Consider the following 20,468-nt stretch of genomic DNA (forward strand, 5'->3'; position numbering starts at 1 on the left):
AAAAAAAAGGTACAAAATGATGTAAAAATAAACTGTTGTAAGAAAAAAAAAGATCAGTAATTACTGAATCTTGAAGTGAGCCCTCAGGGGGCCACTGAGAGTGATTATCTAATGGGTATTTAGGCCAATCCTGACTACAGTATTTGATAAGGGTCTTGGGTTTGATGTCGGGAGCAAGTGAAAGTGTGGAGAGATGTTTTAGGAGACACTTTAATGGAGTGACTTGAGCAGTTGACTGTGAATTGCCCATGATTTGTAATGGGGCAAAGCATGTCACACAGGAAAGAAGAGAAGGCGAGAAGGAATATGAGGAGGAAGGCGATGACAGAGAGAATGAGTAAAAGAGTCTGGGGATCCAAGATGGGATAGGAAGTGGAAGGAGAAGAGAGTCCGAGGCCGGGAAGTCGTGGATTCCGGGGCAAAAGGGTGACAATGGCACTAAGAGGGTGTAGGGCGTCCCCTAGACCGACTTAGTGGACCGGAGGTCCCTGGGACGGGGACCAGATGATCAGGCGGGGGAGGTCCCTGGGACGGGGACCAGATGATCAGGCGGGTCGTCACCGGCAGACCACCTGGGGGCAATTAAGCTGGCGCCTTGGAATACCTAGCCGGCTAGGATTTTCTGGGAGGTCTGTGTAGACCTCCCAGGAGGATGGTCGCCTGGCGACCAGGAAAGCCTTGGATCTGGGAAAGGGAGATGACAAAGAGCCAGATAGTGAAGAGAGAAAGGAGAAGGGACTGAGGGAAAAAAGGGAGGAGGGGTGTAGAAATGAGAAGGACTATAACAGTGAATGACAGTGTTCTGTCAAGCCGGCTAAAGGAATGGAGGTTCGGGGTCCACCGTAACCGTGAAGGTTGTGGTGGGGTGTGATCCCGCTCACTAGGACGTAGGGGGCTTGCCGGACAATGACGGCCAAGGACCCCGCTGTCGTCCTGGGAAGGGGAGACTCACCCGAGCAATGTCCGGTAGTGGATGTAAGAAGCCAGCGCCGAAATGGTGGACGAGGGTGAACAGTCTCAGGCGTCCAGGAGTGGGGAAGGAGAGCAGGCGGTGGACGAGGGCCCAAAGAGGGTCGCCTCCTCCCGGGTTTCGGCACCAATGAAAGGAAAAGGCGGAAAGGAGGGACGGACGCCGGGAGTCTGTTCACCGGGAAGCCAAATTTTATTTCAGAGCTGAGCTTGTATGTACATCAGGGGTGCCCACTGGTCGGGCCACGGTCAGGCGGGAAGTGTGACGGGAGAGTCAATGCCACGGGGGAAGGGGAGAAATAGGAAGCGGGAAGCACCCAATCATGAGGCGGGCCCTTGTCCTTGCCTAAGATGGTAGTTTGGCGACAGCCGGGGCCCAAGACTGCAGTCTGTTTTCCTTCACTCACAGTGCGATCAGTCTGCGTTTTGGGCGGTGTTCTGTGGATTTCGGTACAGGCTGAGCAGGGCCATGGTCAGAACAGAATTTCAAAGGAGCGGGCCCGAGCTTAGTGGGCGGGGCTGCATGCGACGCGGCCGGCGTGGTAGGTTGGGGCTGGGACCTTGCACGAGGAGGAAGCCCAAGCATCTGGAGTGCATCCGCGGGGTTCGTTCCTAAGGAAACCAAAAGCCCCAGCAGTGAGGAGCGGGCTGTACTACGGGGGCGTGGCCACGTCCCCGCGAGCAGGGCCTGGGGACGAACCCCAGAGGTCCGACCAGAAAAACGCTGGGCTAGGGCGGGCCTAAGAAATCCGGAAAGGGCAGGACCTCGTGACACTGGACGACAAAAGGGGAAAGCCCGGAGGCTCAACAACTCCCGCCCCGCCCCAGGCTGGGACCTGTGTCTCACCTGGCTGAAAGTCGGTTTGTTGTGAAGCCGGGAGCACCTGTCCCCGAGCCCGGCAGGCCCCGATCTTAAAGTAAAAAAGAGGACTTAACCCTGGAAGAGGTGCAAAGATAGAGGTGAACCGAGGGCCGGGGAGCCCGGACACCCCAGAAACACCGCCCCGAGCCACCCACCACTGGAAACCAAGTGCCCCAGACTCGGCTTCCCTAGGGGTCGCTCCCTGCGCCCGTTCTCACTTGCCCTTCTCAGTCCCGAATATCGAAGCTAAATATTCGGCCAGTTTTAGCCGAACCCTCCAATTCTCGCTGCTCACACTTGACTTCCGTTGCTTAAGGGCACTGGGAAGTGTAGTTCGTCCCGGCCTCCGCACGATCACCCCGCGCTCAGAAGCGCGCTAGTGCGCTTGCGTGTTGGAGGCCAGCGCCCTCCCCTCTCGCTCACCCGTGGAGGGCCCTGAAGGCGCATGCGTGCTGCGGTGCCGCACTAAAAAAGACTACAAGTACCAGAGGTACTTGCGGTGGCATCTAGCGCAAACGTCATTAGTTGAAAGTGGCACAGGCGTACCAACCAGAGGAAGTAGACTCTCCTGGTGAGTGGGGGGCTCGTTCTGCGTACCGCAGTGAACAAAGAGCGTCTTAACCCGACAGCTTTCTGGTGAGAGCGGGGTAGTCTCCTTTCAGCAAACCCACCCCTCCGTTTATCTCAGTTTTGTCGTAATAGGGGTGTGGTTGTTCGGGATCCTCGCATCTGTCACTTAGGGTCAAGGCTTGGGGCTCGCCCCGCAGACCCTCGGGACGACCCAGCCTCATCGCAACTATGAACTTGGAGCGAGTGTCCAACGAGGAGAAGCTGAACCTCTGTCGGAAATACTACCTGGGTAAGAGGTGGTCTTGGATCAGGAGAAGAGAGGGGGCTTGAGCTTGGAGAGTGGCAAAGAAGCTTGGATTCTTAGGTCGGTGGGATGAATCGGCAGGGTATGCGGGCTCCCGGGTCTCAGGGAAGAACCTGTGTCCTGAGGAAGGAAAGAGGTTGGGCCCTCAACTTCTGAGCCACAAAATAGGAGAGGAGTTGGAGGGCCGGGTCCTGAGAAGACATGATCAAAAAAACGGATTCCTAAATTTCTGAGCACACAGATCTCCATTTGAACTTGGGTAGGGGAGAGGACCTTCCAAATAGGTCCTCCAGGTGGGGTTTGCGGTGAGCCTTCGTTGCTTTATATTTCAGCTTGCTTTTTCCTCTTTAGGTGGGTTTGCTTTCCTACCTTTTCTCTGGTTGGTCAACATCTTCTGGTTCTTCCGAGAAGCCTTCATTGTCCCTGCATACACTGAGCAAAGCCAAATCAAAGGCTGTGAGTCCAGGGCGCAGATGAAGGGAGGCCATCTAGTGTGGGAGGGAGAACTTGGGGACCTTCGGTGGAGAGAATGATGGTGGGTATGAAATTTAGGGCTCTGTGGTGGTGGAAAGAGTGCTGGTCTGAAGGAGACCAGAGAGCTGTAGGGGGCCCACCTACCCCATTCTTGTTCTCTCTTATAGATGTCTGGCGCTCGGCTGTGGGCTTCCTCTTCTGGGTGATTGTACTCACCACCTGGATCACCATCTTCCAGATCTACCGGCCCCGCTGGGGTGCCCTTGGAGACTACCTCTCCTTCACCATACCCCTGGGTACCCCTTGACAACTCCTTCTGCGGTGTTCTAGGGAGCTGCTCATTCTCCTAGGATGGGTTCTGCTACTCCAGGCCCGCTCCCAAGCCCCTAAGACTTGTTCCCATCTCCTTTGTTCTTTGTTGACATGGCCCAATAAAAGACCCTTATCCTCCATGTATAGACTCTTGGAATCTTTTGGACAGCAAAACATAAAATAATCATTAATATTCAGAAATGTTTTTGAATGCTTACTTTGTATGTACTTCACATGTATGCATTTTTTTTCCTCTGAAAACTTCTTATAATCTGAAACAGGAACTTTTCTGCTGAGGAACCTATTCTGTAGATGCAGAACCAAGAAAGGAATAGTAATTCCATCACAAGAGGCTGCTATCTTGTAATGCTAGTGTGTGCATTTGAAAATATTTTCCCACTCAGCCTTAGTATTCTCATTAGAAATATGGATCACAATGTTACTTCCTAAAATTTATCTGGACCAAGGTATATTTTGTAAGTGGAAATTTCCTATTCTCCGAGGAAGATTTTGTCCGACCTATTGATGATTTAACCATCTGATTTAAAATTTCTGACATCACCATGCAACTCCCTATGTCCCTTTCAGGCTTTCTCTTATTACATCTCCTTTTAAATGTTTCACTTCTTTATCGTTTATCTTCCATCTGTTAATAGGTAAGCTTTATTAGGACAAGGGCTTTTTGTCTTGTTCACTGTGGTGTCCCCAATGTCTAGAAGAGTGGCACATTAATAATATTTGCTAAATGAATGGTTGTGCCTGAAAAGAGATGAACAGATAACTCGCATTTGGCAAGTGTTCAGTCCGAAGGATCAGCCTAACTCGAGACTTAGCTATAAAACAAGAGGGACTAATATGGCTAATTAAATAAACCCTGTCAATCGCTAGACATTCAGTAGGTGTCGCGCGAAGCCTCTGGCACTACAAGTCCCAAGAAGCCCCGCGGTGCCCCCATTTTCTCCCACCGTGCCTTGCGCGGCGCTGGAGCGCCTACTCTGACTCGGGGGCTAGAACTACACCTCTCAGGAAGAGTGTCGTTGGTTCGTTTCCGGAAACCGCGCCCCAAAAGGTGGGGCTTAGGTCTGGGAGTGAAAGCAGCCGCCGTCAATTGGTTAGGGTGCAAGATCGACAGGTGTAATGACCAATGGGAAGCAGCGACGGCCGAGTTGTCTCCCCCCCCCCCCAAGGGAAACTAGAGGCGGCGGCGGTCGCGGCTGGACGCTGCTCCTCTGCGGGGGACTGGCAGGTTACCGCCACCTCCGACTTTTCCCTGGCTGTCTTCGGCCTTGACTCGTGACCCTAGGCTCTTTGGGACTTCTCTGACCTGGCTAGCCACACCCCAGACTCAAACCATGTTCCCGGTGAAGGTGAAAGTGGAGAAATCAGGTGAGGACCCCGAAGTCTAGGGGCCTTAGGGGAGCATCGCAGTGATCTGTGTGGGAGTCCAGATAGGATGGTCGCGATAAGGCGAACTGCGAGGCTTCTCCCTGCTGCCCAGCTGACAGCGGGATGTCAGGAGTTCCTGCACCTCCCGCTCTTTGCTCGAGGTTGCTTTGAGACAGAATGGCGCCTTGGGCAGTAGGGTGCGGTAAGACTTGGGGATCCCCCGCCTTTGGGGACCGTGAGAGGGACTCTGGGCTCTGCCTCAGTCTCCCCATTTCCATCAGTGATGATGAGTTCAAGCATTGTGCTGAGCGCTTGAGGTACGGGGGAACTTTCAGCCCTCGCGGTCACTACATCCCAATAACCCTAAGAAGTAGGGACAACTTCTGGCGTATGGGAAAATGGAGCCCGAAGGAAAAAAACGTCCTTTGGCGTTGGGGCAACACTGATGGGAACAGGAGAGCTGAGGGGTGTGAGGGGCACGGAATGCAGATTGGTAGAGTGATGTCATGTGTTAGATGGTACAGGTGGGAACAAGAGGAAACAGGAGAAGGTAAGGACAGCAGGCGTGAGGATGTGTGAGGAAATAGCGAATCACACAGGGACGTGCTTTCCTTGTGTCCATGCTGAGTCCAGCAGGGAGGCCACTGTCACTGTAGCGGAGTGAGTGAGGTAGATGGGGACGGAAAGAGGGGAGGGGGACAGATCTTGTGGGCAAGGTGAGGACTTTCACTTTATTCTGTGGAAAATGGGGAGCCAAGAGGAGGGTTCTGAACCAAGGAATGAATCAATAAAGATGCCCCACAAATGCCAAAAAATTCAGGTGGAAAAGGCCTCGCCACAAATGGTGGAGTTGGGGGTAGAGACGGGTAGGCAGTGTCATGGAAGCCAGGGCACACCAGGCTGAGGAGCGCAGAATGTCTCGCTGGAAGCGCAGGTCATGGAGGGGCGAACTCACGTCAGATTTGGTTTGGGCAGGGAAGAAACCTGGTAGAGAGTGGATCAGAGGGGAAGACTGAGGCTCGGAACCCAGGTCAAAGGAGAGACCCAAAGGATCAGAGTAGGGAGGAGTAGATAGGAAAGACATGCCAGTAGACCCGCCATGGGTTGATGGGTGGGGATGAGTACTCCCCCTAGTTGCGGGAGGAGAGGGAACACCCCTCAAGGATGAGGAGGATATTTCTGTCCTCATCGTCTCATGTTTCGTGACAAAGAGAGGCAAACACACAGGTGGTGTGCATGGCAAGCAAGACCCTAGGAACGGTCAGGCAGGTTAGTATAGGAGGCCAGGGTGCAACCCCATAGGCAGAGGGAACCCGAAGGATCCCCAGGAGAAGTCTAGGAGTCCATGGGATCCCAAGACATGAGGTTGAGGAGGGGGGAGAGGGAGGAATACGAGCATGCCACCTCTCCGCAGCTCGTTGCTACCATCTCAGGAGCCCACCACACACGCCCTATCTCTCCTCTTGGTGATATGAGGAATCCCTGCATCTCGAAGCCTCCTCAGGAAGCCCCGGGGCTGGCAAGGCATGTCCCCTACCATACTTCCAGCCTCTGAGCACTAAGCCAGAACTCCCACTATTTGGAAGAGAAGAGCAAATACCCCATAAAGGTGAGGGGCGAATATTTATAACATCATTACTTCCTTAAGTGCTGGGACAGCAGGAGGCAGACACATAGACTGACAGGACCAGGCAGAGATCATACCTGAGTCAGGTGAACCAGGGGCCTGTGGCATGCTGGAAGGGGGCTTAGCTCTCCTTTCCTGAGGGGGAAAAAGCCAAAAGTGTGTATGTTAGGTAAAAACCCCCAATTATTAAAATTGTCATTTGAATTTAAACGTAATTTAAAATACCACCACTGCCCCAAACAAAGCGCCTCTGGAGGCTAGCTCCCACACCAGTCTGCACCTCTGCCTAAGAACCTCAGCTGCGGAGCCAGCTGCAAGTACCCGCCCCACAATTTGTTAGTTGTGGGACTGGGCAGGTGGCCTAACATTGCTGTGTCTCAGTTTCATCATCTGTAAATAGAGATAAAAAATCAGACCTACTGGGTCTCCCTGGTGGCCCACAGGATTGAGTCTCGGCACTGTGGAGCAGTCTGCAGCCGCTGCATCGCTAGTTCTGCCCCCGGCCAGGGAGTGACCCACAGGGCGCAGCAGACCTCTCCTGTCTCCCCGCTGCCCCCCTCGGCAGTGGATGTCAGTAGATCTGCTGTTCTGCTCCCCACTCTGTCTCTGGTGAATCCTATCATTCCTCTCTCCCAAAACTCTGGCCTACACCCCTGCTCTTGTGTGCATAAATAAATAAGTCTTTAAAATAACAACATCAACAACCGGTATTTAAGAAAAAAAGTCATATCTAGCTCCAAGGATTATTATGAGCATTCAGTGAGTTAACGTGAGAGAAGTGCTTGGACAATGCTTGGCAGATGAGGTGCCTTGTACATATTATTCAAATGTTATTGCATCCTGCTAAGAGATTTATCTACAACCTAAGTTTATTTCAACCTCAAAATGGTCTGAGCAAGTAGGTATCACTCAGACCATATTCAAGGTGAGGAAACGGGCTCAGTGAGGTTTGTGAGGTGACTTGCCTTAGGTGAAGCTCACATAGGAGCTTCTGGGAACCCAGAGCTCTCACTCATGGCTGCTGTACCTGTGTACCCTCAGCATGCCTGGGCCGGGACATAGGACTGACCAGTGTGGAAGTCACGCCCCAGCCCTGCCCTCCTGCCTGGGGCCTGGGAACTGACTTCTGCTTCTCACCCTCTTCCTCAGAGCTGGAGATGGCCAAGGCCCGGAACCAACTGGATGCCGTTCTTCAGTGTCTGCTAGAGAAAAGTCACATGGACAGGTGAGGACTTGGCCTAGCATAGCGCCCCAAGGGTTGGGGGCCCTGGCAGGTTGGACCCTGTGGTAATCTGGATGGAACCCCAGAGGCTGGCTTTGGGAGGAAGGTGCCCAGTGGGGAGTCTACTTGGTGCTTTCCCATACTGGGCTCTCGGAACCCTGAGCCCACAGCTCTCTTTTGCTCCAGGGAACGTCTGGATGAGGAAGCAGGGAAGACCCCCTCAGACACCCACAACAAGTAAGTTTTACTGATGGGATCTGCAGCTGGGGATCTGGGCTAAATACTTCTGCTTTCATGGCGCTCCAGCCACTCAGCCCTCCACAGCCATCCTCAATACTCGGCAGGGCCAAAGCCTGCGGCAGGTCCCCTTGCAGTGGGCGGCTAGAGCCCCAGGGGCCTGGTGGTATCCAGGGGCTGGTGGGGTCCGTGTGAGCTTCCAAGACTTGAACTCAGTATCCCCAGGATGCCATTTGTGGTGCCCTTTGCCCTTTGGGGGGTTTGAACAGCATTTGAATGTGGCTCAGCCTACTGATACCCTGTTTCTCCCCACAGGGACTGTTCCATCGCAGCCACTGGCAAACGGTAAGGTGGCAGGATCCCCAGCCCGCTGACAGGAGGTCCCCAGCCGCCGCCCTGGTCCCAGTTTTCTCCTTCCCCACACAGGCCCTCTGCCCGCTTTCCCCACCAGCGGAGGAAGAAGAGGAGGGAGATGGAGGATGGGCTGGCCGAGGGAGGGCCGCAGCGATCCAGTGAGTAGGCCGCGGCCCTTGAGATCCTGCCAGGACAGGGCCCAGGGAAGGTGTCACACCCCTCCCAATTCCCCTCCCTAGACACGTACGTGATCAAGCTGTTTGACCGGAGTGTGGACCTGGCCCAGTTCAGCGAGAACACACCACTCTACCCCATCTGCCGCGCCTGGATGCGCAACAGCCCTTCAGTGCGCGAGTGTGAACGCTCGCCCAGCTCCCCGCTGCCCCCACTGCTTGAGGATGAGGAGGTGGGGTAGCTGATGGTGCCCCCAAGCTATGGGGTAGACAGACAGCTCTATGTGTCTCTCAGATGACTCCGGGTCGGTGCAGCAGGCAGATATAAGCCTTTGGGTTGAGGGTAAGGATGGAGCTCCCTGGGGTAGACAGGCGTGGCTCTCCGGCCCAGGGAGGAAAAAGAACTGCCGAGGTCAGGGGTCCCTAGTAACAGTAGGTGTGACCGCTGGGCCTCGGGGCATAGATGGGCACCCCTTCGGCAAGGCAGGAAACAGATTTGGAGCAGGCAGTTCTGTCCTGCAAGCTGATTAAGGCCCCACACCCTTCAGACGTTAACTCCGAAGTACAGGTCCTGGTGAGAAAACCCTTGTCTGTCATGGATGGGAAAGGCAGGAGAGAAAGGTATATATATGCCTGGTGCTCTTCTCTGACTCCCTTGGTCTCTGTGTGGGGCCTTTGTCCCCAGGGGTCAGAGGTCACCAACACCAAGAATCGTGATGTGTACAAGCTGCCTCCGCCCACAGCCCCTGGGCCCCCCGGGGAGGCCTGCAGATCCCGCATCCCATCCCCTCTGCAGCCTGAGATCCAGGGTGCTGCTGCTGATGAGGTGCGTATGCAGGCTGGCCCAGGGCGGTAGGGCAGTTGTGGGGCTTGGGCATGGCCACCCAGCTCGGCTTTGTCCACACAGCCCTCGGAGCCAGAGCCCTCGCCCTCCACGCTCATCTACCGCAACATGCAACGTTGGAAACGCATCCGGCAGAGGTGAGTGTCTTCAGCCCGCTGGGCCTCATGTGGCCGCTGCCCCAGCTGCTAAGTCCTCCCTCTGCCTGCCTGCCCCAGGTGGAAGGAGGCATCTCATCGGAACCAGCTTCGGTACTCAGAAAGCATGAAGATTCTTCGGGAAATGTATGAGCGACAGTGATGGCCCCAATAAACTCCCCTTCCCCACACCAGCCTCTGGTGCTCCAGCTCATTCTTCCCAGGCCAGACACAAGGCAGTTGACATAGCTTTAGCACATTTATTGGGGGAGTGGGCCTAGGTAGCTGTGGGGAGACGGGACGGAGGGACTTCAAGGAGAAAGAGATCGTGGGTAGTGGAACGGGGCTGCTTCGTGGGGCTTGGAGAATCTGGTGGGAGGAGCATAGAAAGTGGGTTGCCTAGGATATTTTGGAGACTCGGGGGTCAAGACAAAAAGACTGGGGTCTGGTTAGCTGGAGCTGGGGGGTGGGGGGTCTGTGACATCTGCAGTCACAGGAGATGGGATGGTGGGGTCCAATTTGAACTTGAGAGCTCTGGTTGTACATAGGTATACAAGGGTGGGGGTCAGAGAAGGGGCTCAAGAATCTAGGGGTGGCTGGCTGGAATTTTAAGTCAAGATGGGAAGGGTTGAAGTGGAGTGTCTGGTTGGAATGAGGGGAAAGATCCAGAATTTTGGGGAACAGACCTGGATGGCCTTCAGTGGGATGCCTGGGACATGCAAGGGGTGGAGGAAATGCTTGACTGGTTTGGGGGCAGCGCAGTCTACACTATAATCCGGTGTCAGGGGGGAGTGGCTCGAGGTGGGGTGTGAATATTTTTTCTTGGAGGAGTCAGAAGGAAACATAGGAGGGAGTCTCAATGAGATATGCCAAGAAAGTGAGGTCAGTGGGGAAGTGAGGGAGACTAGGCTGAGCAGCTGTGCTCCTGAGGTCTGGAAGCCAGGGAGGTGGAGGCGGGGTGGTGGTTTGAAATCGGGAGGGGGTTGTGAGAACAGGGGTGTCAGTGGGAAGGTCTAGGTTATCAGGGCCCAGTGTAGGTCAGGATCAGGGCAGGATTCCAGATTGGGTGGGAGCGTGGTCTTGGCGCGGCTGGGGACATCTGGCTGGGCGGAGTCAGGTCGGCTTTAAAAGAGGGAGCCTGTAGAGGCCCCCGGGGTTCAGGCCTGCCCAGACCCCTACTTGGCAGCAGCTGGTGGTGGCTGCGGCAGTGGAGCCTGGGCCGGGGCCGGTGCGGCCTGGATGGACAGGACACCCTCGGGAGACAGAGCGGACGTCACTGCTGCAGGGTCCACGCCGGGAGGCAAGCGGTAGCGGCGGTGGAACTCGCGGGCGACGTATCCGTGCTCGTCCTGGAAGGAGAGAGGCTTGAGCGGCCCCGCCCTCCCTGTCCCCCCTCCCCACTCCAGGGAACGCGCCGTTGGGCTCCGGCCCCGCCCCATCCCCCAACCAGCAGGCTCACCGGGCGCTCTTCGTGGCGCGCATGCACCTCCACGTGTTCGCCAACCACCTTGACGGCGATTTCCTCCGGGGAGAAGTGCTTCACGTCCAGCAGCACCGAGAAATGGCTGGGATCGGTTGGCACCTGCGCACAGCCCGATTATTATCGGGCGGGGCGAGGCTCCCGGGACCCCGCAAGCCCCTCCCCATAGGTTCCGCACAGCGGGGGACCCTAGCCTCCCGAATCAAGGGGGCCCCTTTTTTATTCGCAATCCGCAAAGACCTCTTCGCTCAGAATAGCTGCAATCACCCCTCCCCCTATAATCACTGCGAGACCCCTCCCTTCCAAAGTGATGGGGCCCCCTTCCTCTGCGAGGTCAGGGGCCTCCCCCCTCATTGGGTGAGGCAGTGTCCACGACTGCATAGTCGGTGTCCCCACAGGCACTCGACTCCCCGCCCCCTCACCCTCAGAGCCTGGGGCCCCAGCCTCCCCACCCTCCAAGCCCCGGGGGCCCCGCCCCCTTAGCCTCAGAGCGCTGGGGCCCCCTGTCCGAAGTCGCCAAGATGCTTCTTCCCCCCAGTCTCCAGAGTCCTCTTTCTACCCTCCCACTCGAGTCACGCGACCACTTGCGTCCTCGGCAGTTAGCTAGTTCTCCTCCCCCCACTTCTCAGAGGGGCCAGGGCCCCCTTTCACAAGTCACAGGCCCCTTGCTCCCCTCTACCTCTCCAGGAAACAGTCACCACACAGTCTCCGAGCTCTTCTCCAAGAGTAACAAAACACGCCCTCCCCTCGGGATTCACTGGGGCCCTTTGCCCCCAGATTCCCTGGATCAGGAGCCTATTCTTTCAGAGACCCCAAGACGCTTCTCAGAGCGACGCCCCCCACCCCCTGCCCTACCCCCCACTCAGTACCCTCAGAGCTGAGACCCTCCTCAAATCCACAGGGATCCCCCGCCCCCTTCATTCAACTGGCCTCCGAGGTTCCAGAAGCCCCCTAGAGTAGCCCACTCTCCCCCAGCTCAGTCCAGGGTCATTCCCGCAGCCCCCCTCAGAAAGAGGGGGACCCCCGGCCCAGGAAGTGGTCGGGTTCCCGCCCCTCCCCCAGGCCTGGCACCTGGGCGGTAGGCAGCGCCACGCTGGGTGCTCGCAGATAGTAGGGGGCCAGCGCCGCGGGGCAAAGCGTCGCCAGCTCAGCCTCCAGCAGGCCCTCGCCGAAGCGCTGGTCGAAGAGGCGCCCGGGCAGGGGGGCCGAAGCGCGGCGCAGCCAAGACGGCTGCACAGGAACCGGGATCTCCATCCTGCTCCTCCGCCGCCCCAAGGCTCCGCAGTGCCCCTGCCTGCGCCGCCGCCCCTTTATAGTACGCCCTGTGTCCGCCCCTCGGCGGGCCGCCCGGGGACACTGGGACCACCGCCAGACCCGGCCATTAATAGAGCCTTATTTAGAAAGCCCAACAATGACTTAGCCATTTATTAAGCGCCTGCTGGATGCCAGAGAGGTGTTATTGGGACCCCCCGATTTCCTGAAGGGGAAACTAAGGCTGAGGAGGCGGAGTCTTGCTGGGGTAGGGACACAGCACGGCATTGGGGACCCAGGGCTTGAAAAAGCCACTGCCCAGTTCCCAACCCCTTTAGTCCACCCCGCCCCGCAGGTGGCCCTGGGGATGACGCAGATGACCCTTTTAGGAGCGGATTCCTGGGTACCGGGAATGTGGCAGTGGGCCCAGCCTGTCTAAAGGACACAGAACAGACCCTACTCCCGTCCCAGCCCGGTCCTGGGCCCAGCCCCCAGCAAGCCGAGCCTAATTCTGTGCCTCTGACTCAGACGCGGGTGCGCAGGGCAGCGGTGTCTGCCAGGTGAGCGACGGCCAGGGGGCGTGGGCACGAACAGTCCAGGCTGGCCCCCCGGGGGCCCTAGCTGGGGCTCGAAATAGCTCGTTTTGATCCCACCACCTGGGCCAACAGCCCAGGCCTGGCACTTGGCACCACCAGCTGCTCTTGCAGCGAGAAGGAAATGGCTAGAGGACTGGGCGGGACTGGCTAGCCCGGCCGATGGATGGAGGGACAGTGGTTAGAGAGGACAGCCTCCCGGCTTGCTCCTGTAACGGGGAAAACGGTAGGTAGACGGGAGTCAGGCGGCGACTTCTGCAGCGAGAGGGGGAGTGGTAAGCTGCCACGACTGCAGGAAAACGAGTGTACTATTAGGGCCCCTCCCAGCCGCGAGCGCAGCCCCGGGCCCTTTACATTGGTCCACGGGCTTGCCAATTACTGCGGCACGCTGCGATGCTCCAATCAAACACGCGCTCTCAGGCAGTCCGGCGTTGCAGCCAGTAGGGAGACACCTCCCTTTGGTCACTTTCCAGTGACTTTTCTTTTCCTCTCTATCATTGGTCGCCTCGCAGGCCCGCTCTCTTCCCGCGCGGGCGCTCCGGAGGGGCGGGGCTGAAGGGGCACTGCTAGGCGACCGAGATGCGCGTGGAGCGGGTCCCACCCCGGAGCCCAGCAGGCGGAAGCGCGGAGATGGCTGCGAGATGGACCGCAGGTGAGGGCGACCCCTCTTCCGGGCGCGAAAGGAGGCCTAGGGAGGAACCCCAGAGTGAGAGCACTTGCAGGGATCAGATTGGCGGGGTCCGGAGACTCCGGCACTTAACCGCGCCGGAACTACAACTCCCAAGATGCTTCACGGCCTTTGGCCACCTGAGCCTGGGACCTCAACCCCGGCAACGCTTAGCGTCTCGGGTTCCTCCGAGTAGTCCCAGCGCTTTCCCTGATTTCTGTTCTGTTCGCTGCTGTCTTTCCAGGGGTATCTGGGAATTTAGTGATTTAATTTTGAAATTTACCCCACAGGTGTTGTTTTGTGACTTTTTCGCGTAAGCCAGCCCGGACATTGATAGGGATGGTTGCCGTGTACCCGTTTCTTCTTAGCGTCCCTAAGACATATGGGAAATGTACAATTAATGGGGCCTAGTCATGGGACTCCGGGAACAGATACTGATGCCTAACCCCACTTGCAAATAGTCTGACTTGTTTGGTCTGGGGTGAAGACGGCCAGCAGTTCCTGGGCTCTCCTGAGACTGCTTCAAGGGCTAGTGGTGATCATGGTCCGGGTATTCTGAGTGTGCAGCCGTGCAGCCTTACTGCATGGTATTATAGTCCCTCCCCCAGCAATCCGTTGGAATTGTGGTCTTGTTCTATCCAGCTCTTCCTGTTCCCCAGCTGCAGCCCCCTCCTCACCCCAGTATACACAGACAGGATGGTGGTGATCTGCTGTGCGTCTGCCAACCTCGCTCTCCCCTTGCAGCCTGCCACTTTTCTCCATCCAGGACAACCCCTTTGAGGAAGCTCCCCTGGGGCAAAGTCACTATTGGCCATCCCAAAGCCAGACCTCACACCCCAAGGTGAGGACACCCCCCAGTGTGTGCCAGCCTAGTGGCAAGGAAGAAGTGATAGAGATGAGGGTGAGTGACTAAGATAGTCCTTCCTCCCTTCCCACAGCATACCCTTACCCAGCCCTCTGCCACCAGGATCCCCCATCACAGCACACTCTGAGTTGTTACCATTACAGCATGTGTTTCCCCTCCTCTGGCCTGAGATTTCATACATGTCTTTGTTCTTTTACAGGGATGATACCGCAGGCCTCACTTTTTTTTTCTCCCCACTTTCCCTATCTCAGACCCTGAGCCCATCCAGGAACCAGAGATCCAGACTCTCAGAAGCTCCTGAGGCTCTTGCCACAGGTTCCGACCCCACCACAGGTCCCGACCCCACCACAGGTCCCAGACGCTCTGAGCAGTTTGAGGCGTCCTGGCCATCCAGTTCAGACACCTCTACCCCGCCACCCACCCTGATTGACAGTGGAGATTCTGTGGTAGCCAAGTAAGTACTTGAAGCCCTGGGTGTGTGTGGGGGTAATATTTAGATTGGGGTAGGAGGTATGCTGCTAATAATCATCACCACTTCCAGACCATACATGTGTGTTACTGAGAGCTCTGGAGCAACAGTGCCTGGGTTCAAATCCCAGCTTAGTCACTTACTCTCTTTGTGATCGCAGTCCCAGTTTCTTCATCCATAAGTTGGGGATATTAATAACACGTACCCTCAGGTGCTATAATATTAAGCTTTCACTGAGTTACCTGTCTGTAAGCATCTGTAACAATGCCCGTCACTTCTTGAGTCCTTGGAATTGCAGGACACACGTACAGCTGCTATATCTAACAGTCTCAAATTAATTGTGACTCAAGCAAGGTAGCATTTCTTTCTCCCTCATCACAGTCCAGGCAGAAGCAACCAGGACGGACACAGCACTTGACGTATCAAAGACAGTTTCCTTCTCTCTTGGCTCTCCGCCCCCTGGGCTGTTGCCCTCTCCTTGATGGAGCAAAATGGCTCCCAACCACATTCACTTCGCAGAATCACACCTCTTGGTCAAGAACCTAGTTACATGAGCCATAGGGTTCCGAAGGCACTTGGCAAATGCACCTGAAGAAGAGTGGCTTTGTGCCCAGCGAACAATTGCATTACTATGCATGAGAGAACAGCAGTTGAGACAGCTCCCAACTGCTGCGGTGGTGTGTGATAAACATCACAAACTTCGTCGATTGTGATTATTATTGTTCCTATCTGGCCCTCCCCCCCCCACTTCCCATTCCTGAACATTCACAGGTACATAAACAGATTCCGCCAGGCTCAGCCAACAAGCCGAGAGGAACGGCAGCCCCCAGGCTCAACCCTGGCTGACTTTTGGTGGCTTCAGCCTGAATCTCCAGGCCTCAGCAGTGAAACTGCCTCAGGTACCTGCTTCAGTCATATCTACTCCCGGCCTAAAAAGTGGCCCCGGCAGCCATTCCTGGCCCCCCAGTTCAATTAGATCTTCTCAACAGGAGCCAGTGAATCCGAAGGAAGTTCCAGTACAGCTGTCCCGACTCTGGCCAAGATGGCCAGTGTGTCTCAGGTGAAGGCTGTGGCCCCCCTTCAGGAAATAAAGCAGGTGACATTGCCATCATTTCCCTCCTCTGTGCCTGACAGCACCCACCCTGTGGCAGAATAGGAATCTGTCCCCAGTTCAACGAAAAGGAAGTATAAACAAAAGGGAAGCCGAGATTAGCTATATAAGTTAATCAAGAAATCTAAAAGCAGATGCTTTCAGGTATGGCTGAATGCAGGTGTTTGAAGTGTTGGCAGGGACCTAAATCTCTTGGCTCTCTGTTCTCTGCTCGGCTCAGTCTCGGGCAGATCTTCCCCTCCAAATAGTTAGGCAGCTTCCAACTTAGTTATTCCTGGGGAAATAAGGGGACTATTCTAGTCGTTCTATCTGATGCCCAAGGATTCTTGCTTGAGGTAAATCACTGTGAGCCAGAGGACAGTGTTGTGATTAACAGGCCTGATCAGGAAGTTAGTGTCAACCTCTGTAGCGGCAGTCATGATTACACGGTGGGGTGTGTGGACCCATATGTGGAAACTGGGTCTCGCTTCCCTGAGGGGGAGGAACAGATTTGAAGCCAGCATGTGAGGGTACCAGGTGGAATACAGACTTGTCCTGCAGGCCTTTGTCCTGAGTCGCTTTCCCAGTGGTCTTTGCAGTGGGACCTGGCCCCTGACTCCTTCTCCCCTGCAGAACCTCAACACGTGGAGCTCCCCTCTGCTGGACCTGGAGACCCTGAGCCTGCAGAGCAGGGCTGCCAAGCTGCTCAAACGCAGGTGCCTGCCCGCCCCGTCATCCTCCCCACTCCTGTGGCTTCAGGCCTGCATGCCTGTCTCCGAGACCCTCATGGCCTCACTTTTGTCCTCTCTCTGCAGCAAGGCCTCCATCTCCTCCTCCCTCAGCCCCAGTGATGCCAGCAGCTCCTCAGTGCCCACCAGCTCTGATGGCCTCTCTCCTTTTACCATGCCCTTCACCCCTGACTCCGGCAAGGGCTATGAACCCAGCATACCCGGTAAGTTCTGGAAGGCAAGGATTGGGCACACTCTGGCTCTCTGGACCTTGTCTCCCTAACTTCAAAATGGAGATAGAAATTATTCTCCACTCCTAGGGTGTGGGAGGATTCTGGGACTTGATGAATGCATGGAGCAATTGTTAACAGTGGCTGTCATTAGCCTGCCAGATTCTCTGTCTGCATCCTTCCTGTAATTCTGAGCACAAAACTTCAAAATCAGAAGACTTTTTGTAACTTTGGCACCACGCCTGATTTGACAGCAAAACCTGACCTAAAGAATATGAAACCTATTTATAATCTCACTTAAGAGTAAATAGTCGTATTTCTTGCTTTGGATCTGTGACACCAAACTATACGAAATTTTTGTCTCTACACATACAAACTGGCTGAATGTGGCGATTTCATGTTCAGCCAAAACCTGTCCATGTTCAGTTACTGCATACTCTGCCTGCTTTATAAACCAGGCAACTTTGATGAAACATGAAACAGGCTTCAGAGATGGGATTAAGAAGGACCACAGCTGTGATTACCATTACTCTGCTCTGATCCTGGGGTGCAGTGAGGTCCATAGGAAAGACCCTCTGTGTCTCCAGGACTCCTCTGTCTGATCCCCTTTGGTGTTATGCCTGTCTGAGTCTTCACTCCTCTGACTTCATCTTTTATTGCCTTTCCTTCCCGAGCTTCTGTTTTCTCCTCATAAAAAGTTACCACTCTTTGTTTATTAGATTAAATGTATTTATTCTTCTAATAAATAGTATCTACTGTTGATGAGGCCCTGAGGGAGGGGTTCGGGATTCCATAGAGAACCAACTGTACCTGGTCCCTTCTTCAGGGTCCTCAGCATAATGACTGTGGACAGAGAACAGCTCCATCATCCCCAAGAAAGTTTTGAAATGTAAGCAGAAATAAGAGCCAGGCAGAAGGAGATCATGGGGCTGGGAAGTCAGAGAAGGCCTTCTTGGAAGAAGTGCTGTTAAATGGAGACCTGCATGATGAAGATGGGGACAGTGTCCTGTGTCCTGTGTACCAGGTACATAGGGCCTGGAAGAACTAGTTAGAAAATGGGCTAGAAAAGGCACGAGCCAGGGGTGAGGGTGGCATGGGATAAGGAGGATGAGACTGGCCGATTACATTGGGTCATATGAGTAAAGTGAGGCATTTGGTCATTATCTTTCTAGTACTGGGGAGCCACGGGAAAATTCTGAGCTGAGCTAAGAGGAGACAATCTTTCTCTGGATGTTAATGCACACGCACTGGCTGCTATCGGCCCCCAGTGAGAAAAGCTGGTGGTTTCATCTGAGCCAGAGCCCGAGGAGTGGAGCAGAAGGAGGTGGCAGGATGTGGAAGTAGAATCACAGAATATAGAGTGAGGGGGAGAAAGGAAAGACCTGGGAGGATGCCCGCTTCTCTGTACAGCATCAGGTGCCAGGACTTCTGAAGATGACGGTGGCCTCACTGATCGTGACTGTGAAGTGATGCTCTGGGCGGTGGGATGATGTCTGTTTGCCCCATGGGACTGAGGACAGTCGGTAGCCCTGCCCTCAGTCACTGCTCTACTCGCAGCCCCGGTCTGCATTTATGCCCTAAACACTGATCACACCAGCCCTGTTCTTCACACTGGGGATGTGGTAATGGATGAAACAGCACCATCACTGCCCTCGGGTAGCCTGCGTTACCGAGACGGACATTAGTAAGCGGGGAAGTACACTGTTGAGGATGTTAGAAATTGTTAAGCGCTAAGGAAAAAAATGAATAGCAAGGAGCATAGGGCTGGAGGTTGTTGCAGTTTGGAGTAGCGTAGTCAAGGAAGCGCTCACGAAAAATAGCACAAAGACCTGAAGGACTTGAGTGAGTGAACCCGGTGGACACAAGAGGAAAGAGTGACCCAGGCAGAGGAACCCCACGTGCAAAGGGTTTTGCACTTTACCAGCCTCAGGGGCTTCCGAACCAGGAGGGGTCTGATCTGATTCAGGGTTTCCCAGGTTAGAGGTGGGGACCAGACTTGGCGAAGAGGTGAGTAAGGGAACCGGAGAGGAAGTGGCTGTTGGACCTAGGTGAGGTGGTAAAGCAGGTAAAAGGCAGACGCTGCAAGGTCTGTCTTGTTCACTACTGTTACAAGAATAGCACCTGGCATATAGTAAGAGTGCTATAAATATTTGTTGATGAATGAAGGATTGAATGACAGTTGAAAAGCTCATGAGTGCTCTCTCCTCTGATCTTGGCCTTTCCCCACTTCAACTGCAGAGATGAGTTAAAAACATCTGGAAAACCTGTCTGAATAACCTTCTGGTACATTTGAAGGGTGTGTGCACAGGCTGTCCTTGGGTTGCTCTTGGCAACGGGTGGGAGGGACGGGGAGGTGGGAGGGGGAGCAGAAATGGAGGAGGGAGGAGGGTGCAGGAGTGAAGGCTGGAGGCACCTGAGACTATTAGCACAGTGCAAAAGAGCCCACCCTGGCCCCTGTCTCACCCACTCCTCTTTTTGTAATCACCCCACAGAAACCCCAGCAGTGGCTCCCACGCCTGTTCCAGCCCCAGCCTCCACCAGAGCACCTCTGAGGCCAGAGGATGATATTTTATACCAATGGCGGCAGCGGAGGAAGCTTGAACAGGCCCAGAAACTTGAACAGCCTCCAGAAAGAGGCCAGGGTGATGGAACCTGGGTGCTACCTCGGAACCTTCCAGGCCCCACTCCAGTGAGATGGGGGAGGGAGGAGCCTGCAAGGGCTGCAAAGGGGGTCTTGGAGGAAGAGGGAGCCAGTGGACCACCTGCCTTTTCTCTCCCTTTCAGGTCTCTGTCCCCATCAGTCTACAGACCTCCCCTGCCCCTGTGGAGAACCTTAGTTCCACGGGAATCCAGCCTAACAGTGTCCCACATTGGGACAGTGTGGCCCGACCTGGTCCCCCTGAGGCCTTCTATGTGGGGAGGCCTCCTGCTCCTCAAGCGTTCACACCACATATGTTTTGGGGCCCGAGCCCTCCTGGGGTCTTCTGGACCCCACAGTTCAGTCCCTGGGTACCTCTCGGCGCTGTCCCTCCCATGCCCCCAACCTTAGCTTCTGCGCCCCCAGCCAACACCCCTGTTCCTCTGGCTTCCATGCCTACACCACTGGTCTCCACTCCAGCTCCCCCTGTCACCCCCCAAGGTCATCCCACCCTTGCACCAAGAAGCTCCTCCCTGCTTAGGAGTCAAGGCCCCAAACCCCAGAAAAGCCAAACCCCTCCCCACTACCAGGAGCCCACTGGGCAAGTCCTGGCGGCTGAGGAGGGGCCTGGCCCTCAGCTCAGAGGCGCCCTGGGTCAGGTAGTGACCGCTCGCCTGTTCCTGGACAGCCTAGAGGACACGCCCCCTCGCCTCGACGGCCCGCCTCCGCCCGAGTCTGAATCTGCGAAAGTCAAGGCCACACACACCCAAACTAAGGTTACCCCGCCTCTGTCCCCTCTGTCCGAATCCCGGTCGCAGCCTGCCGAGACCCCGCCGGGGTCGTCTAAGGCCGCGGCGCGGTACGCCAGGGCCACGCCCCCCGCCGCGGGGCTGGTGCCGAAGAAAGACAAAGGCCCCACGCGAGCCGAGTGTCGGCAGCCCCGGGTCCCGCCCCCTCCGGCCGAGGACTCGCCCCCGCGCGTCCAGGCC

General features: G+C 55.6%; 4 protein-coding genes and 1 pseudogene across 8 annotated transcripts in view; 3 read left to right on the forward strand and 2 right to left on the reverse strand.

The window, feature by feature from the left end:
• LOC101629558 overlaps positions 1-2,337 on the reverse strand; it is a 16,384-nt pseudogene extending 14,047 nt beyond the window's left edge.
• Positions 1-3,631, forward strand: part of PSENEN (presenilin enhancer gamma secretase subunit) — a 15,823-nt gene extending 12,192 nt beyond the window's left edge. The window contains exons 1-4 of one of the 3 annotated variants that reach the window (XM_012730566.1): positions 2,310-2,402; positions 2,520-2,690; positions 3,057-3,161; positions 3,347-3,631. In XM_012730566.1, coding sequence (XP_012586020.1) covers positions 2,630-2,690; positions 3,057-3,161; positions 3,347-3,486 — 306 coding nt within the window. In that variant the 5' untranslated portion in view covers positions 2,310-2,402; positions 2,520-2,629 and the 3' untranslated portion in view covers positions 3,487-3,631. Of the gene's footprint in view, positions 1-2,309; positions 2,468-2,519; positions 2,691-3,056; positions 3,162-3,346 lie in introns of those variants that run through there. The other 2 variants (XM_012730568.1, XM_012730567.1) reach the window with 2 other exon arrangements.
• A 1,070-nt stretch (positions 3,632-4,701) lies between these two features.
• LIN37 (lin-37 DREAM MuvB core complex component) lies at positions 4,702-9,663 on the forward strand. 3 transcript variants are annotated; one of them, XM_012730556.1, is made up of 10 exons: positions 4,702-4,877; positions 6,292-6,486; positions 7,654-7,729; positions 7,913-7,963; positions 8,279-8,308; positions 8,390-8,475; positions 8,557-8,723; positions 9,176-9,316; positions 9,398-9,471; positions 9,550-9,663. In XM_012730556.1, the coding sequence occupies exons 3-10, from the start codon at positions 7,662-7,664 to the stop codon at positions 9,629-9,631; spliced, it is 699 nt and encodes a 232-aa protein (XP_012586010.1). In that variant the 5' UTR covers positions 4,702-4,877; positions 6,292-6,486; positions 7,654-7,661; the 3' UTR covers positions 9,632-9,663. The 3 variants fall into 3 exon arrangements, with proteins under 3 accessions (XP_012586010.1, XP_004690619.1, XP_012586011.1); XM_004690562.2 differs by lacking the exon at positions 6,292-6,486; XM_012730557.1 differs by lacking the exons at positions 6,292-6,486; positions 8,557-8,723 and having other exon boundaries at positions 8,370-8,475; positions 9,550-9,656.
• An 891-nt stretch (positions 9,664-10,554) lies between these two features.
• On the reverse strand, positions 10,555-12,241 carry HSPB6 (heat shock protein, alpha-crystallin-related, B6). The gene is made up of 3 exons (XM_004690561.2): positions 12,020-12,241; positions 10,928-11,050; positions 10,555-10,817 (listed from the first exon to the last, which is right to left on the reverse strand). The coding sequence occupies exons 1-3, from the start codon at positions 12,200-12,202 to the stop codon at positions 10,644-10,646; spliced, it is 480 nt and encodes a 159-aa protein (XP_004690618.1). The 5' UTR covers positions 12,203-12,241; the 3' UTR covers positions 10,555-10,643.
• A 1,116-nt stretch (positions 12,242-13,357) lies between these two features.
• Positions 13,358-20,468, forward strand: part of PROSER3 (proline and serine rich 3) — a 9,811-nt gene continuing 2,700 nt past the window's right edge. Inside the window, exons 1-9 of the mRNA XM_012730486.1 lie at positions 13,358-13,444; positions 14,204-14,300; positions 14,576-14,778; positions 15,565-15,692; positions 15,783-15,889; positions 16,517-16,599; positions 16,699-16,835; positions 19,334-19,530; positions 19,626-20,455. Of these exons, the coding sequence (XP_012585940.1) occupies positions 13,434-13,444; positions 14,204-14,300; positions 14,576-14,778; positions 15,565-15,692; positions 15,783-15,889; positions 16,517-16,599; positions 16,699-16,835; positions 19,334-19,530; positions 19,626-20,455 (1,793 nt within the window). The 5' untranslated portion in view covers positions 13,358-13,433. The remainder of the gene's footprint in view (positions 13,445-14,203; positions 14,301-14,575; positions 14,779-15,564; positions 15,693-15,782; positions 15,890-16,516; positions 16,600-16,698; positions 16,836-19,333; positions 19,531-19,625; positions 20,456-20,468) is intronic.

This window comes from Condylura cristata, unplaced genomic scaffold, assembly GCF_000260355.1.
Source record: "Condylura cristata isolate star-nosed mole 26May11 unplaced genomic scaffold, ConCri1.0 scaffold00028, whole genome shotgun sequence".
NCBI lineage: Eukaryota > Metazoa > Chordata > Mammalia > Eulipotyphla > Talpidae > Condylura > Condylura cristata.

Bases quoted from the DNA above. Each gene is read 5' to 3' on its own strand.
- HSPB6 (XM_004690561.2), bottom strand. From the start codon at position 12,202: ATGGAGATCCCGGTTCCTGTGCAGCCGTCTTGGCTGCGCCGCGCTTCG. The intron at 11,051-12,019 runs GTGCCAGGCCTG...GGCTGTGCGCAG, and splicing joins TGGCGCTGCCTACCGCCCAG to GTGCCAACCGATCCCAGCCA. The intron at 10,818-10,927 runs GTGAGCCTGCTG...CTCTCCTTCCAG, and splicing joins CGCGCCACGAAGAGCGCCCG to GACGAGCACGGATACGTCGC.
- LIN37 (XM_004690562.2), top strand. From the start codon at position 4,844: ATGTTCCCGGTGAAGGTGAAAGTGGAGAAATCAG. The intron at 4,878-7,653 runs GTGAGGACCCCG...CCTCTTCCTCAG, and splicing joins GGTGAAAGTGGAGAAATCAG to AGCTGGAGATGGCCAAGGCC. The intron at 9,317-9,397 runs GTGCGTATGCAG...TTGTCCACACAG, and splicing joins AGGGTGCTGCTGCTGATGAG to CCCTCGGAGCCAGAGCCCTC.